At 39.4% G+C, this 17,796-nt stretch overlaps 1 protein-coding gene across 24 annotated transcripts in view; it reads right to left on the bottom strand.

Annotated features, from left to right (window-relative positions):
- The window catches only part of KMT2C (lysine methyltransferase 2C), a 422,602-nt gene that overhangs the window by 175,845 nt on the left and 228,961 nt on the right, over positions 1-17,796 (bottom strand). For 16 of the 24 annotated variants that reach the window (XM_070077275.1, XM_070077280.1, XM_070077282.1 and 13 more), the window contains 3 exons: positions 10,964-11,105; positions 3,786-3,986; positions 426-574 (listed from right to left, as the gene is read on the bottom strand). In XM_070077275.1, coding sequence (XP_069933376.1) covers positions 426-574; positions 3,786-3,986; positions 10,964-11,105 — 492 coding nt within the window. Of the gene's footprint in view, positions 1-425; positions 575-1,526; positions 1,611-3,785; positions 3,987-10,963; positions 11,106-12,721; positions 13,056-17,796 lie in introns of those variants that run through there. The other 8 variants (XM_070077283.1, XM_070077277.1, XM_070077276.1 and 5 more) reach the window with 3 other exon arrangements.

The raw sequence follows: 17,796 nt of genomic DNA, 5'->3' as shown, positions 1-17,796 counted from the left end.
TTAAAATCCCTACAGCATCACAACTATATTGTTAAAAAAGAACCCACATGGCTTAGGTCTATTGTCCTTTATGCCCATATTAATTGGACTCAGACTGCCATCTTCCCCAAGTTCTCACATATCCCTTTAAAACTGTCTCTTTCCGAAAATGTCAGATCCCCTGGCATTGATATCTACACAACAGTAAATGCAAATATTTGTAAAATCATTTGGTCTAGTGCTGGCACTATGCAGGTTTTAAATAAATTAGGTAAGTATTAATTTAGACAATTTATTTTATCTAACCAGGCATACTTAACATCATTTTCAATAATATGATCCTAATTATTTCTAGAAAACATTCCCTGTAAGAAAAGCTGATAACACACTAAGATTTAAATGCTTCCAGAATCAAGAGTCAGTTGTCATTGAAGAGCCGATCATACCTGTAGGATCAAATAAGGCTTGGATATCAATGGCATCTGGAAGGCCAACCAGACTGAGTTCATCCCATAATCTGCCAGCCTGGTCATCTGAAGCTGTCTGGGTGCTCACACTTACACAAGACACTGCATTCTGCGGAGGAGATCGTTCTCTGAAAATGAAATTGAAAAGCTGTGAAAGTGATAACAAGTAGAAAATCATATCATTTTATAAATATGTAAGTAAAATGCACTGCCAAATAAATTATTAATTCTGTTATTATTGGTCAGAGTTACAAATCTAAATTGGGTTGCTATAATATATTATGTAAGCAACAACTAAGAAAAGTCCCCAAACTTACAATCATTAAACTTACTATTACAAATTTAAATCTGCATTCTCTAATATAAGTTTTTTAAAAACTCACTCTCATCGAATGCCATGTCAGAAATCACATTTTAACAGTAGGTCAGAAATCAGGGGCCAGCGCTGTGGCGCAGCAGGATAACGCCCTGGCCTGAAGTGCTGGCATCCCATATGAGCGCCAGTTCTAGTCCCGGCTGCTCCTCTTCCGATCCAGCTCTCTGCCATGGCCTGGGAAAGCAATAGAAGATTGCCCAAATCCTTGGGCCCCTGCACCCACTTGGGAGACCCGGAAGAAGCTCCTGGCTTTGGATCGGTGCAGCTCCAGCCACTGCGGCCATCTGGGGAGTGAACCAGTGGATAGAAGACCTCTCTCTGTGCCTCTACCCCTCTGTAACTCTGACTTTCAAATAAATTAAATAAATCTTTAAAACAAAAAAGAAATCAGAAGCAAAATGCAAAAACAAAATAGTCACTAAATGCTTTGGGAGTAAGGAGATAGCATATTAGCAAAAAACTATAGTATGTACCTGCTTAAAATTTAAATAAGGTGTATAACCTATGGGAGATTTCAGAATTTTAAGCCCTAACACTTTGGGTATTAATTAAGATCATTAAATAAATAGGCAACCAGGTCTATAACATTAAATATGGGAAATCAGATGACTACCACTAAAGCTTGAATCTCCTCCTAATATCATAGTATTTAACCTGATCATAAGTCTGGATTAAACCACTATTGAATATAGATCATAACTCACTGCACTTCTGTTTGCTGGATATTTATCATGATTCCTATTAACAGAAAATCAGCACAATGACCAGGGTACTAAACTTTTTTATACCTGGAATCATTGAAAGAAAAAAAGTATTAACATATTTCAGTAAGTACAACTAAATATCAAACTATAAAAATGTAACTAGTAATTGTTAATGTTCAGCATTAGAAATGCAGACTTGTTCGAACAGTTCAGCATACTAACCTTAGAATCTCATTTATAAATGTCCACATAAAATGAGAACAAGTTCTTTTCTATAAACATAATCTCCACTCTTATAAATATTTTATTATTAATCATTACTATTTTCTGAGGAAAAAAATAGCAGTTAATCTATAAATACTAAAGGATCTTAGCTTTTGGGAGATACTACTATTTGATAGGGAGGTGGGATGTAAAAACCAGTAGAATGACTATCCAGTCCATTACTAAGCAGCTTCTAACCAGCATCTTAATCAAATTCAACCTTCAGAGTCTGAGATAAGTTTGTATGACTATATCATACATCAGTAAGATGCCAATGTCAATCCTACAATGACAGCAGCTCAATTTTGGAAAGATAATCAAGAATTCAGCTGAAACACATACCCCTGAAATTTTAAGTTATAAAAGAAACAGGGAAAGAATCCTTAATTACATCTTTTTATATTTGGTATAAACAAGAGGGGAAAATCATTTTAAAACTTTTTTTGTCACATTTTATAAAATTAACTGAGTGCTTATACTTCATTAATAACATATCTATAGATATTTAAACTCATTACTAAGCTAAATTATCTACCCCTAAATGACTGCTAAATTTTGAAAGTATACTTCATTAATGGGCTTGTTATCATTACTTAGTAAACATGGTACACATAAAGACTTTAATAAACGAAGTGCACATAGACTTTGATTAAACCAACACAATTTTTATATATTTATATGAGCTCGTGAAAGTTTTCAGTAAAATTTAACATCAGTTATAAAATAAGTAAATGAAGCTTGATTTTATTCCTCAAGACAGGATTTTATATCCAAGGCAAAACACAAAACTGTAGCATATAGCCCAGCTTGGTCTATTAAATTTGCTAATTAGTGACAGACATTTTAAGTTTTCAAGGCTTTTGATATATTTTATCAACATGTGAGCACTCAGCTGATAACAGATAAGGATCTTATATATGATTTAGCTACAGCCTTCAAAACATCAAGAATTTCCAAATATAGTGCTTCCAAGCTTCCTTAAACTATTCCACCTTAAATTCTTTTACAAGATTCTCTTTCTTGTTACTGTTTCATTCCTTATTCAGGTCATCAAGACATTGGCAGCATTTCAAAATAAGGAGCCAATCAAATAAGAACACAATAATGCTTTAGTATTTAAACCTGGATATAAGCCAGATAAGCACTTGGATGATTATATCATTACCCTCAAGGGGCAGGGCTGGTTAGCCTTCCAAGCTAAATTAATTTTTAGACTCTCAACAACTGCAGAAACTTCTACTTCCTTAACACGCAAAGCAAATCCACATATTAAGAAGACCTTTAAACATAAATGCATAAACACTTTTAAAAATACTGAACAAGTTTTAGGTGGCTACAGTAGCCCCATATACACGGATATACACAGTTGTAAAAATATCTTAGAAATCCTTATTTTATGTTTTAAAAAGCAGCTTCTTTACATTTAGAAAGGGCATTCAAAGGGGGTGCATAGGGAGGGGAAGTAGGAGGAAGAATGGGAGGGAAAGGGAGAAATAAGGCAAGCACGCACTGCAACAGGAGAATTTACCACCTTTAATGATTGCTCATCATTCTCTGAAATACATACACATATGTGTAAATTAAATAAACTGAACAATAGTGAAAAAAAACACTACTTCATTATTGTGCTATGTTCTTACACACAATTAAAAACCTATTTTGAGGCAGGAAAGAAGGGCTCCATTGATTTGTCTTCTTTCTTTTTATAAATTCTATGAATTCCCATCAGCTATGGTGTGCTCTTTAAAGTTTTCTACCAAAGGTTAACTTTCATGATCACATGAACAAAATTAAGGTTACAAACATTTTTAAATATTAATTTTTGGGGAAAAGTCTGTTGGATTAATGGCAAATCAAAAAAATCCTATGAATGTGAAAAACATGAAAAACTGTTCAACAGAGACAACCTCAACTTATACATTTATAAACATTACAATGAAAGTGAATTATATAGAGACTCATTCTTTCCAACAATGTAAATTCAAAACTGCTTACTTTCGCTGTCCTCTTTGTTTTCGTGGTGCTGAATTTGGTATTTTCTCACAGGCTCCATTGCTGTTGTCATCAATGTCTTTCTTGTTGGAAGGCTGGTTTTTCCAAGGCAAGATAAATCCAGGTGTTACTCGGAACTGTTTTAAGTCTCCTTGTCCTAAGGAACTTTTTTCCCCACAGTAACAAAAAGCGCAGAGTTGTTCACTGGTAAAAATGTGAAGACAAACAGAAAAGTAGCTTTATTCAGCTGCTTAAGTAATTTAAAATTCTGTTCAGAAAAAATTAAGCTTTTGAATTGTATCTTCTATTCTCTAGTCAGTGATTATACTTAAACAATTAAGTTTAATAATAATGATATATTCCCAATCCAATTTTTCCTATTATTTTTAAATAGTAAATATATCAGATCAAATATTTTACTTGTAGGGACCTACACTGTGGCACAGTGGATTAAGCCGGGACCTGCAGCACTGGCAATCCATATGCCAGCATGCCATGTGAGAACTTGTCCAAGTCCTGGCTGCTCCACTTCTGATCCAGCTCCCTGTTAATGTACCTGGGACAGCAGTGGAGGATGGCCCAAGTACTCAGGCCCCTCTACCCATCTGGGAGACCCAGAAGAAGCTCCTGGCCCCTGGGTTTGGCCTGGCCCTGATTTGGCCATTTATTTAAAAATTTTTGTTCCTGTTAAAAAGGGGGGAAAATTTGAAATCTCTGATTAAAGAAAACCAAACAACTATTAACATGTGATCACAAAGTTGTATTTAAAAGACAACAACTGATGGATGGCATACTTAAGTGTAATATATAAGGTTTTTTCCAAATCTTGAAAAATGTAAAGTTTTATCTTTCTTTTCTAAGATTTATGTATTTATTTCTTTAAAAGATTTCCCAAATGGTTGCAATGGCTGGGGCTAGAAAGGGCCAAAGCCAGGAGCCAGAAGATTCGTCCAGATCTCCCACGTGGGTACAGGGACCCAAGCATTTGGGACATCCTCCACTGCTTTCCCAGGCACATTAACAAGCAACTGAATCGGAAGCAGAGCAGCCTGGGCTCGAACTGGCATCCATAGGGGTTGCCAGCAGCAAGCAGTAACTTCACCGCCAACACAACGCCAGCCCCTATATCTTTATTTTCTGCAAAAAAATTTTCAACTACATATAGTTTTTCATAAAATATACTTCTCATAAACTTTTTAAGTGGATATCAAGAAGTTTTGCACAAAAATCAAGTTCTCTTTAAATTTAATTTTCCAAGAATTTTTTTGAAGTTCCTTCGTATATACCATACAGTTTATATAAATAGTTACTGGGCCAGCTGGCACCGCAGCTCACTATGCTAATCCTCCGCCTGCGGCACTGGCACTCCAGGTTCTAGTCCCGGTTGCTCCCAGTCCAGCTCTCTGCTGTGGCACGGGAAGGCAGTGGAGGATGGTCCAAGTGCTAGGGTCCTGCACCCGCATGGGAGACTAGCAGGATGCGCCTGGCTCCTAGCTTTGGATCAGCACAGTGCCAGCAGTAGCAGCCATTTGGGGGGTGAACCAACAGAAGGAAGACCTTTCTCTCTGACTCTCTCTCTCTCACTGTCTGACTCTGCCTGTCAAAAAAAAAAAAGTTACTGGGCCAAGATGAGGGGAGGCAGAAATACTGAATAAGAGGAGGAAAAGAATGAAGCACAGGACATTTTTAAGTCAGTGAAGCCATTTTGTACAATATTATAACAGTTTGTCAAAACCTATAAAACTGAATAAAAAACAAAATACAGTATACATTCATAGAATAGGTATCTCTTTAGCTATATATTCTGTTCACAACATTTACTACTGCTACATCCAATTCTTTTTTCTCAGGTATTAATATTCAACCATTGTCTCTGTATTTACTCCATGAACTTTCACGATAGCTTGTATTACCAGCTAACACAAATAATGTGTAATCTTTCAGGTCAATTGCTTTTAATAAGTTTAACCATATTATATTATCCCTACTAATTAAAATTTTGTTACCGAATGCCGGTTCGAGTCCCTGCTGCTCCACTTCTGATCCACCTCCCTGCTAATGCACCTGGGAAAGCAGCACACGAAGGCCCAAGTGCTTGGGCCCCTGCACCCACATGACAGACCCAGAAGAAGTTCCTAGCTCCTGGCTTCAGACAGGCCCAATTGTAGTCATTGTGGGCATTCGAGAAATGAACCAGTGGATGGAAGATCTCTCACTCTCTCTTTCAAATAAATAAATCTTATATACTTTTTCTAATGAATCATCTCTTCAATTTCCTAACCTGTGTTACCCAGATAGAATACCATACCAGATAGAATCCATACCATTGCTAGTATCATTATATTCTTATTTATAATTTTCTCCAAGCTAGTAAGTTGACATTTCCCTTAACAAAATCTGTGATTTGTTTCTTCTCCTAAAAACATAAGCCACAATCAAATTGAAATTAGCCTTATTCTAAACAATACTGATTAAAGTAGCACTGATTAAAATATCAAGTAACATTTTTGAAATATTATAGAAAAACTCACTAGCCTTCAATTTTATATACAGGGAGTGGGCATTTGCATAGTGGTTAATATAGCAGTGTTCCACATTACAGTGTTTGGGTTTCATTCCTGGGTCTGACTCTTGACTCCAGCTTCCTGCTAATGCAGACTGTGAGAGGCAGGGATGACACTGTTCATGGATTTCTGCCACCCATGGGGGAAACCCAGATTGTGGCCACAGCCCTGCTGTGGACTCAACCCAGGTCTGGTTATTGCAGGCATTTGTGGAGTAAACTATCAAATGACAGTTCTCTCTGTCCATCTCCTCCCTCTGCCTCTCTGCCTGTCAAATAAATTAAAAAATTTTGAAATACCATCCCAAAGTTTTTGATTTTTCAATTTTAAATTCAGGGGACAAGGGTTTGGCCCAGTAGTTAAGATGCTACTAGAGATAGCCACATGCTATCAGAGGGCCTGAGTTCAGGTCATAGCTACACTTCCAATTCCAGCTTCCTGCTAAAGCACAACCTGGGGAGGAACAGGTGATGGCTCAAGTAGCTGGCTCCCTGCTACACACACTGGAGACCTTCCCTGAGTTCCAGGCTCCTGGCTTTGCCCTGGCCCAGCACCAGCTACTGAGGAATTTGAGAAGATCTCCGTCTCTGTTTCTCTTTCGCTACCTTTCAAACAAATGAAAATAAACAAATTTCTATCCCTCTAACTGAAACTGTATTAACATTCTTATAAGACCTCAGAAATTTCACCTCTCATAAAAATCTAGATGGCATTGCAAGCTCCTGGCTTTGTTGAGCCCTGGCAGTTGTGGGCGTCTGGGGAGGGAACCAGTGCATGGAAGATCTCTCTCAATATTGCTTTCTGCTTTTTCAAGTAAGTAAATAAATGAATAAATCCTTTATTTTACGGACACAAAAGTAATTCTAATCTACTCACAAGATGGTCTCCAGGTACCTCCCGAGGTTCTCAAGTACAACCAATAAAGAAAAACCATCCATACAACAACTGAAAAAACATTTTAAAAGATGACAAACTAAATACTTAATATTAGTAAAATTGCCATTATAATAAATACAAACAGGGGGTGGCGGCATGGCTTAGCAGGTTAAGCTGTCCCCTGGGACATTTGCATCCCACTTGGGCATCGTTGGTTCATGTACTGGCTGTTCCGTTTTTGATCCAGCTCCTTCCTAATATGCCTGAGAAAGGCAATGGAGGATGGCAAAAGTGTTTGGGTCCTTGCTAACCACATGGGAGAAAAGAGACACCTGGCCGGTGGCTTCGGCACAGCCCAGGCTGGCCTAGCCCAACAGTTGCACTTGAACCAGCTGACAGAAGATCTCTCTGTATGCTTCTCACCCTCTCTCTCTGTAACTCTGCCTTTCAAATAAATAAATCTTTTTAAAAAATATATAATTTCTGGCATTTAACCATAATTAGGCACAAAAAACTGAAAACAAAAAGAGACAAGTAATATTAATGGGAGAGGAGTGAAAAAGATACCAAGCAAATATGAAGCAAAACAAAGTCTGAGTGGCTATATTATCATACCAATGCAAGTGAAAAAAAAATAACTATACTAGAGACAGTAAGAGATATACAAAATTACTACAAAAAAGTAGAAAGCAAAAAATGGAATCAGTAAAATCAGATACACGACTAGTATCACCGATGATAATCTCTGAAAATAATGCAGAGAAAGCTGAAAAATACAAATGAATAATTTAAAATTACCTAAATATTTGGAAACTAAAGGGGGCTGGTGCTGTGGCTCAGCGGGTTAACACCCTGGCCTGAAGCACCAGCATCCCATATGGGCGCCAGTTCTAGTCATGGCTGCTCCTCTTCCAATCCAGCTCTCTGCTTTGGCCTGGGAAAGCAGTAGAAGATGGCCCAAGTCCTTGGGCCCCTACACCCGCGTGAGAGACCTGGAAGAAGTTCCCAGCTCCTGGCTTCGGATCAGCGCAGCTCCAGCAGTTGCGGCCAACTGGGGAATGAACCAGTGCATGGAAGACCCCACCACCACCACCAACCGCCGTCTCTCTTCTCTGTGTAACTCTGACTTTCAAATAAATAAATAAATAAATCTTTAAAAAAATCTATTTGGAAACTAAAAAGAAGAAACCCTTGGTTGACATGGGAATTATAACATTTTTAACAGAATGATACCAACAACATTAAATACAAACATGAGGGATGCAGCTACTGTGGTTAATTGAAGGGGAGCTCACAAGTTTACACAGATTATCAGTAAATTTAAAAGTTTATAATAAATGAGGTAGGCATTCAACTAAAGCAGTTGGGAAAGAAATGTCAAGTCTGTTAGAAAGATGAATAGTAAGAAAAATCACAGAAATCACTGAACGAGACAAAATAATAGAAAAGAATGAAATACCTAGTGAATAAAATGAGGAAAATTCATAAAAAAAAAAAGAGAGAGAAAAATAACACCCATTCTCACCACTTCTTTTCAAAACAGTACTAGAATTCCCAGCCACTGCCATTAGGCAAGAGAAAGAAATTAAAGCCAACCTAAACATGATTTTTAAAAAAGGAGTGGATCTATCTCTATTTTCTGATATGATAACCCGATCTTACATAGAAAACCCTAAAGATTGTCAGAAAAAAAAATTATTGGAACTGATTTACAAATTCAATAAAGTAAAATTATTGGAACTGATTTACAAATTCAATAAAGCAGCAGGATATAGAACCAACATCCAAAAATCAGTATTTTTCTATATATGAATAAAAACTACCTGAAAAAGGAAAACAAGAAAACAACCCCATTTACAATAATAACAAAATTACCTAGGTGCAAATTTAACCAAGATCTATATACAAAGAACAATAAAACACTGATGAAAGAACTGAAGATAACACAAATGGAAAGATATTTCAGTATCTATTTATTGGAAGAATTAATGTGAACATGTTCATAATAACTAAAACAATGTAGAGTCTGGAGTTCAGGGAAAGACAAGCACTGAAAATCTAAATGCAGAGCTCCTAAGGATTTACAGCTACCAGGTTGAATGAGCTGAACCACAGAGTGCAATGGAGACAGAAGTAAGAAAGCTGAGGACTCAGCCTAGAATACAATGTTACAAAGGGTGAAAATCTCCTGAGAAAGCAGTAGAAGACCAAAGGAAGAGTGAGGTGTACCAAAAGCAAAAAGGAATATACTTCAAGAAGATGGAAATACTCAACTTACAAATAATGTTAAGATTTTATTCTTGTCTGTCAAATAAAGTCTAAAAACTACAAGATGTCAAAGCTGATATACGCACTGATAGGTTATAATGTTCTCTATGAAAGTTCAAAAAGTTTGTGGAGGGTCCAGTGTAGTGGGTTAACGCCCTGGGCTTCAATGCCAACATCTCATATGGGTGCCAGTTCGAGACCAGGCTGTTCCAGTTCCGATCCAGCTCTCTGTTATGGCCTGGGAAAGCAGTAGAAGATGCCCCAAGACCTTGGGCCCCTGTACCCACTTGGGAGACCCAGAAGATGCTCCTGGCTCCTGGCTTCAGACTGGTGCAGCTGCGGCCATTGCGGCCAATTGGGGAGTGAACCATTGGATAGAAGACATCTCTCTCTCTCTCTCTCTCTCTCTCTCTCTCTCTCTGTAACTCTGACTTTCAAATAAATAAATAAATCTTAAAAAAGAAGAAGAAGATGATGCTCTCGTGATACCTGCAGCCCCTGTCAGAGGCTCCAGCCCATCTCTGCTTCAGATCCAACTTCCTGCTAAGGCACACCCTAGGAGGTAGCAGGTGATGATTCAAGAACTTAGGTCCCATCAACCACATTGGACTCTTGGATACAGGTCCAGGTTGCTGGTTTCACCCTGGCCCAGATCCAGCTGTTGTGGGCATTTGGGGAGTAAAGGTTGATGAAATATCTCTGTTTCTGTCTTTTTTGGTATTTGTCTTACAAATAAAATGAAAATAAATATAAAAAGGAAAATTTTATTCTCCTGCAAAATTGTTTTAAATGCAGGGCCAGTGCTGTAGTATAGGAGGTTAATCCTCCACCTGTGGTGCCAGCATCCCATATGGGCACCGATTTAAGTCCTGGCTACTTTACTTCCGATCCAGCTCCCTGCTAATGTGCCTGGGAAAACAAAGGAAGATAGCCCAAGTGCTTGGACCGCTGCACCCAGGTGGGAGACCTAGAAGACGCTCCTGGCTCTTGGCTTCCGCCTGGCCCAGCCCTGGCCATTTTGAATATTTGGAGTGAACCACTGGATGGAAGCTCTCTTCTCTTTCTCTCTTTCTCCCTCTCTGTCTGCTTCTTAAAAATTTTTAAAGTATGGTTTTTCATAACACATATTTTCCCTTAACATTCCAATGATCTCAGACATTTATTTTCTTAAACAATGTAGGAGATATGGAACAAAGAATATAAACATAAGTTTATAAGAAACAGCATACTGGTAACAGTTCTATATTGGTATGGGACAACCAAACCAAGCCCACAAATACACTGCACTAACTACATGCAAAAGTACCAGCCTCAAATTTAAAGCACCAAATTATAATATTCCATTCATATTCCATATATAACATTACATAAAGATATATAACATTCCATCATATTCCTTGAATTTTCTCTGCATTCAATTCACTGCCCCTTTTCCTGTCTTTAATCTGTATTGCACTGCATTTATTCTCTGACCTGATTTTGGCTTCTACACCAACAGAGACCAGGGAGTTTGCAGATTCCTCGGACATAGGTCGTTGAAGAGCTGTGACTGGCTGCTTGCTGTTATCCACTTCTGCTTCAGCATCCTCTTCTGCAGACTGTTCTTTGATTTCTGCTAAATAGTGAGCAAAGGAACCCAGTTATTTTTGTGCTTATACTAATCACTGATGAGTCTACCTATAACACATACATTATAGAGAAAAAGGAATCAGACAACAAATGCTAACACTTCACTCTAAAGGAAAAGATTGTGTGTTATTAGTGGCACTGTTTATGCTTATTCTCTAATGCAAAATGATAATCGAAATAATATAACAGGCTTTTCTTTGTGCCCAAATTAGAATTGACTCAAAAGTTCCACCCTAGTAATAACTATTAAGTATCTTATTTTAAAGATTTATAGCAACTGATATATAGAACAAATGCATGGGAGTCTTCAAAAAGTTCACAGAAAATGTGTTACGAAAAATTATGCATGAGTTTGAATTGGGGGCGGGGGGCACTAAAATAAATCTGTTCTCACTGGTTATATTTGAAAGTCATGGCTGGCGCCTCAACTCAATAGGCTAATCCTCCACCTGCCCCAGCAGCACACTGGGTTCTAGTCCCGGTAGGGGCGCCAGATTCTGTCCCGGTTGCCCCTCTTCCAGGCCAGCTCTCAGCTATGGCCTGGGAGTACAGTGGAGGATGGCCCAAGTGCTTGGGCTCTGCACCCGCATGGGAGACCAGGAGAGGCACCTGGCTCCTGGCTTCTTCGGATTACCGCGGTGCACTGGCCACAGCAGCCATTGTGGGGTGAACCAACAGCAAAAGGAAGACCTTTCTCTCTATCTCTGTCTCTCACACTATCCACTCTGCCTGTCAAAAAAAAAAAAGAAAAAAGAAAAAAAAAAAAAAGAAAATCATGTAGTTTGCAGTATTAATAAGGGTATAATACCAGTTTTGAAAAGGGCCAGTATCAGAACAACATGAATTCTTCTGACATTGAAGCAAAATCAAACATCAAATTCATGGTGAAGCTTGGGTGGAACAACAGGGAGAACACTGATGCTTTACAAAAAGTTCACAGGAAGAATAAGACTCCTCCCTAAAGAAATCACCAGTTTACAAACGGGTAACTCATTCTAAGAAGGGATGAGAGGTTTTTTAAGATGAAGCCTGGGAGCAGGCATTTGGTTTTGCCCTTAGAGACCAATTGAGATACCCAAACACTCCATCAAGGGCCTAGGATCCATTGCCAGCTCCACTGCCAGTTCTAGGTTCCTGCTATTGCACACTCTGGGAAGCAGCATCTGATGGCTGTAGTAATTCTGTCCCTGTCATTCATGAGGAGGACCTGGATGGAGCTCTGGTTCCCATCGTTCACCTGGCCTATCCTTGGTTGATGCAGAAATTTCAGAAGTGAATCAGTAAAAGGGCACTGGTTCTGTCTCTCAAGTAAAATAAGTTTAAAAATTTTTTGGAAAAATGAAGCCTGCAGCAGAACATCCATATCAATTTGAACTGAAAATCTTGTTTGTGCCCAAATTGAAGAGGACCAACAGCAAACAACAGAAACAATAGCCAACATCACTGACATTTCAATTGGTTTAAAATACACAATAACGACTGAAAAATTAAAGCTGAACAAACTTAAAACTGCTGGACCCAGTTCTGTGATTTTTCAAACTGGAATCAAGATCATGAAACATTTCTTTGAAAAGCTATAACAGAGACCATATATGGCTTTACCAGAACAATTCCGAAGACAAAGCACAATCAAAGCAATGGCTACTAAGAGGTAGAAGTGGTCCCATCAAAGCTAAAGAAGACCACTCAACAGCAAAGGTCATAGCCACATTGTTTTGGAATTCTCAAGGCATTTTGCTTGTTGACTTTCTGAAATGTAAAAGAACAATAACATCTGCTTATTAGGAGTTTTTTTTAGAAAGATAACCAAAATTTTAGCAGAAAAACACCCAAGAAAGCTTCACCAGAGTCCTCTACCACAACAACAGCAAGGTTGTTTTGCAAGGGTTTCCATAGAAAATCATTAGAGATCCACCTCCCAGTCCTGACTCACCACCTTGTGACGTTCTTCACTAATCTTCACTAATCTTTTTTTTTTTTTTTTTTTTTTGACAGGCAGAGTGGACAGTGAGAGAGAAAGACAGAGAGAAAGGTCTTCCTTTGCCGTTGGTTCACCCTCCAATGGCCGCCGTGGCCGGCGCACCGCGCTGATCCGATGGCAGGAGCCAGGAGCCAGGTGCTTTTTCCTGGTCTCCCACGGGGTGCAGGGCCCAAGCACCTGGGCCATCCTCCACTGCACTCCCTGGCCACAGCAGAGAGCTGGCCTGGAAGAGGGGCAACTGGGACAGAATCCGGCGCCCCGACCGGGACTAGAACCCGGTGTGCTGGCGCCGCTAGGCGGAGGATTAGCCTAGTGAGCTGCGGCGCCGGCCATCTTCACTAATCTTAAAAGTCCTTAGAATGGGGGCCGGCACTGTGGCGAAGCAGGCAAAAAGCTGCCGCCTGCAGTGCCAGCATCCCAGATGAGTGCCTGTTCAAGACCCTCCACTTCCAATCCAGTTCTCTGCTATGGCCTGGGAAAGCAGTGGAGGATGGCCCCAAGTCCTTGGGCCCCTGCACTGGCATGAGAGACCCGGAAGAAGCTCCTGGCTTTAGATTAGTGCAGCTCCGGCCATTGTGGTCAACTGGGGAGTGAACCAGCGGATGGAAGAACCCCCCCCCCCTTTTCTCTCTCCCTCCCCCCCTCCCCACTTCTCTCTCTGTGTGTACCTCCGACTTTCAAATAAATAACAAATAAATCTTTAAAAAAAAAAAAAAAAAAAACTTAGAATGGCACCCATTTTTCTCCAGTTAATAATTTGAAAAAAGACTACTGACAAGGTTAAATTCCCAAACTCTGAATTGTTTTGGGATGGATGAATGGCTACTATTGTCACTTACAACAATGTACTTTTTGAGATATTTATTTGAAATGTAGAGTAACAGGGTGGTGGAGAGGGAGGGCAAAGGAAGAGGAGATACCTTCCATCCACTGGTTCCATTTATGAAATGCCTGCAACAGCAGGTGCTGGGCCAGGTCCAAGCTAGGATCCCACATGGGTAGCAGAGACCCAAATACTAGAGTCATTATCTGCTGCCTTCCAGACACATTAGCAGGAAGCTGGATGGGAAGCACAAGAGCCCAAACCTGAACCAGCACACGGATACAAGATGGTGGCAACACAAGCAGTAGCTTTGGCACACTTAGCTACTTACTGTGTCACAATGCCTGCCCCAAGTGTACATTACCTTAAAAACTGCATAATGGTCTGGCACTGTGGCGGAGCATATAAAGCCACCACCTGCAGTGCCAGCATCCCATATGGGTGCCTGTTCAAGTCCCAGCTGCTCCACTTCTGATCCAGCTCTCTGCTACAGCCTGGGAAAGCAGTGGAAGATGGTTTTTTGTTTTTTTTTTTTTGTTTTTTTTTTTTTTTTAATTTCATAAGGCACCAAAGTTGTAGTGTGGCAGGTAAAGCTGACACCTGCAATGATGGCATCCCATATGGGCACTACTTCATGTCCCAGCTGCTTCATTTCCAATCCAGCTCTCTGCTAATGGCCTGGGAAAGGCAGCAGATAATGGCCTAGTTATCCAGGCCCCTGCCACCCATGTGGAAGACCTGGATGAAGCGCTTGCTCCCGGCTTTAGCCTGGCCAAGCCCTGGCCACTGCAACAGCCATCTAGGTACTGAACCAGTGGATGGAAGATCTCAATCTCTGCCTCATCCTAATTCTTTCAAAATAAAGAAATCAATCTTTAAAAAAAAAAAAAAAAACAAACTATGGATTTCAAAATTTTTGTGCCAACATAAACTTTTAATTTTGTTTTTCCACAAACTATTTAAATTCCCTTCTCTATACTTTCCCAGGAGAAACTTACTTGCTGATAATTTTTAAACACCATTATTCGTAAAATCATTCTCCTTTTCTATTAAAAATGACATATCCACTCTTTCATATTTTATTACTAGATTAAAAAGACATTACACCAGGGCCAGTGCTGTGGCACAGTAGGCTAAGCCTCTGCTTGTGGTGCCAGTATCCCATATGGGTGCCTGTTTGCAACCCAGCTGCTCCTCTTCCCATCCAATTCTCTGCTTAGGGCCCAGGAAAGCAGCGAAAGATGACTCAAGTGCTTAGGCCCCTGCACCTGCATGGGAGACCCGGGGAAAACTCCTGGCTCCTGTCTTAGAATCGGCTCAGCTTTGGCCACTGTGTCCATTTGGGGAGTTAAGTAGGAGATGGAAGACATCTCCTCCCTCTCTCTCTCTCTCTCTCTAACTCTACCCTCTCAAAGAAATAAATAAAATCTTAAAAAAAATTTACACCTCCACAAGTGGTCATGATACAATTCCACCACTTGGTGGGAACCTTCTTTTCTAACTTGAGAGTTATTTTGAACTTTTTTCATTAACCCATTGGAAAAAAAAAAAAAAAAAATCTTGCAGTCCTGAAGCTCCTCCCTTCCACCATGAAACTTCACAAAATGACAGAATGGAGTGACTGAACTCTATCATCTTCCCCTCAACTGAACTTTGTTAATATGCACTCATAATACTGTGACAATTATTCTCAACAACACTATCAATGGCAACAGAACTAAAAATCCAGAGACCATTATCAGGACTTCTACCATCCAAATATTTCTGTTCACACCAGGACCATCTTCCCCTTGGTGAAATGTTCTTCCACCTTTTATATGCATGTAGACATAGATCAATACAGTCTTTGGAGTTATAATGGATAAATATGCAGACTTTGGAGTCATAAAGATCTTATTTTCCAAGTATCAGTTCTCCCATCTACTAACCACCCAATAATATGTAAAGGTCATCTCTCTTTTTCTCATCTATAAAATGAGAAAACTACCATATATCTCATGAGACTGCCACTGAAGACTAAATGGTGTAGTAAATAAGTAGATAGATACAAAGAATATATGACCAGAAATGACTGCAACTTTTCCATCACCTAAAAGGAAACTATTTGTTCTAGACGAAGTTATGCTCCCCATTTCCTACGGACTGGAATGGACATGACAGCCACCTAGCTAGAATGATGCCTGTGAAGACAACACTCCAGAGAATAGCAGAAGGAAAATACAGAAGAAACCTGGGTCAATAAACAACCAAGTGGAACAAAGACACCTTATCAGCCTGTACCTTGTAACAAAAAAAACAGTATATGACAGAAAAATTAATTAGCTTTATTGAAGCCACTAGTGTGTTATGCAGGCTCTGTCACAGTAGTTTAACACATACATTAATTAACATAGAAACTGGTAACAGGAGGGAGAAATTGCCATAATAAAATTGTAAACTAAGTTATATGGTCATCAGGTTATGATATACTGATACTGGAGCTTGAAAATCAATTGACTCAATTTATACAGAATCAAAGTACTTGATATAACTGTGACCTGCAATAATTCAGAAAGCAAACTGTGCCTACAGAGGGTGTAACTCTAAGGAAGTATCTGGGAAAAGCCAGAGGTTATTTTGTGATGCCTGGAATTTTTATAACCAATGACAGAAAAGAATACAGTTCTGCTAGAAAGGTACTCTCTGCCTGCCTATTATGCGGTACTATGAAATGAACATATATAAAAATATCTTTATGTAAGCATTTCATTTCTACTCAAAAAGACCTTGAACACATGTAGGATATACCTTTCTCTGTAACATTCTTAATGCGAGTAATAAAAAAGGGTAAGAGTTCGACTAAGAAATGAGAAATGAAAAGGAGGAATGAGAACAGTGCCTCTCAGACGCTTACAATGAGCTTTGGATTCGCCCAGCTCTGAGTGAAACAGCAGATCAAAAATTTCTCTCTCTTTCTGTCCCCCACACTGCTGTAACTCCTTAAAAATAAATACATCTTTTTTAAAAAGAAAACACTAATTAATGTTTCTGATGAGGTTACTGCTTCCATGTAAGGGGAAACAAATAGGAGGTTTCTCCTTTTCTTCTTTTTTTTAAGGATTTGTTTCTTTGAAGGGCAAAGCAGAGGGCCAGGCCAAAGCCAGGAGCCAAGGGCCAGGAACTCCACCCTGTATTTCCTACTATGCTGACAGGGGCCCAAATACTTAGGCTGTCCACTGCTGCCCTCCTAGGTGCATTAGCAGGAAGCTGGATCAGAAGCAGAGAGCTGGGACTCAAACTTGCATTCTAATATGGGATCCCAGCAACATAAGCAGTGGCTTAACCTGCTGCACCATGACGATGGCCCCCTCCCTCCATCTACATCTGTCTCATTCTCTCTCAATCAGTCAATAGAATAAGGCAAAGGAATAGTGAAGCAAACCTTAATGGTAAGGTGGTAGGTTCTATATATATGACCTCATGAAATTAAGTTTCCTACAATTGGGGGGGGGGGGGCAGATCCTGACTACAGTAAATTTTGTTTGTGTTCGTGTGTATGAGTGCATGATCTACTTACTGACTGATCTGAGATACAGGATCAGGTTCCTGATCCACAAAGAATGATAATAAGGCAGGTTGAAACTTCATCCTAGCTACTAATTCTACTGGCTCTGTCTATGACTTTAACCTAAATCTGCTAAACAAACAGTAGGGATTATGAGTTTGGGTTTTATGTTTTGTTTAGAGTTTGTTATTTTGATTTTTTTCATCTTCAACGAAAAAATGGCATCTTAGGACTGCTTCCTTTGGAGTAGTTTCAGCTACAAAACAGAAACAAAAGTGGGTATCCCTGTGTAAGGGTAACCCATCTTTAACTGTTACTCTTTATTTGGT

Source organism: Oryctolagus cuniculus, chromosome 7 (genome assembly GCF_964237555.1).
Source record: "Oryctolagus cuniculus chromosome 7, mOryCun1.1, whole genome shotgun sequence".
Taxonomy (NCBI): Eukaryota; Metazoa; Chordata; class Mammalia; order Lagomorpha; family Leporidae; genus Oryctolagus; species Oryctolagus cuniculus.
This window is presented reverse-complemented; position numbering and strand designations above follow the sequence as displayed.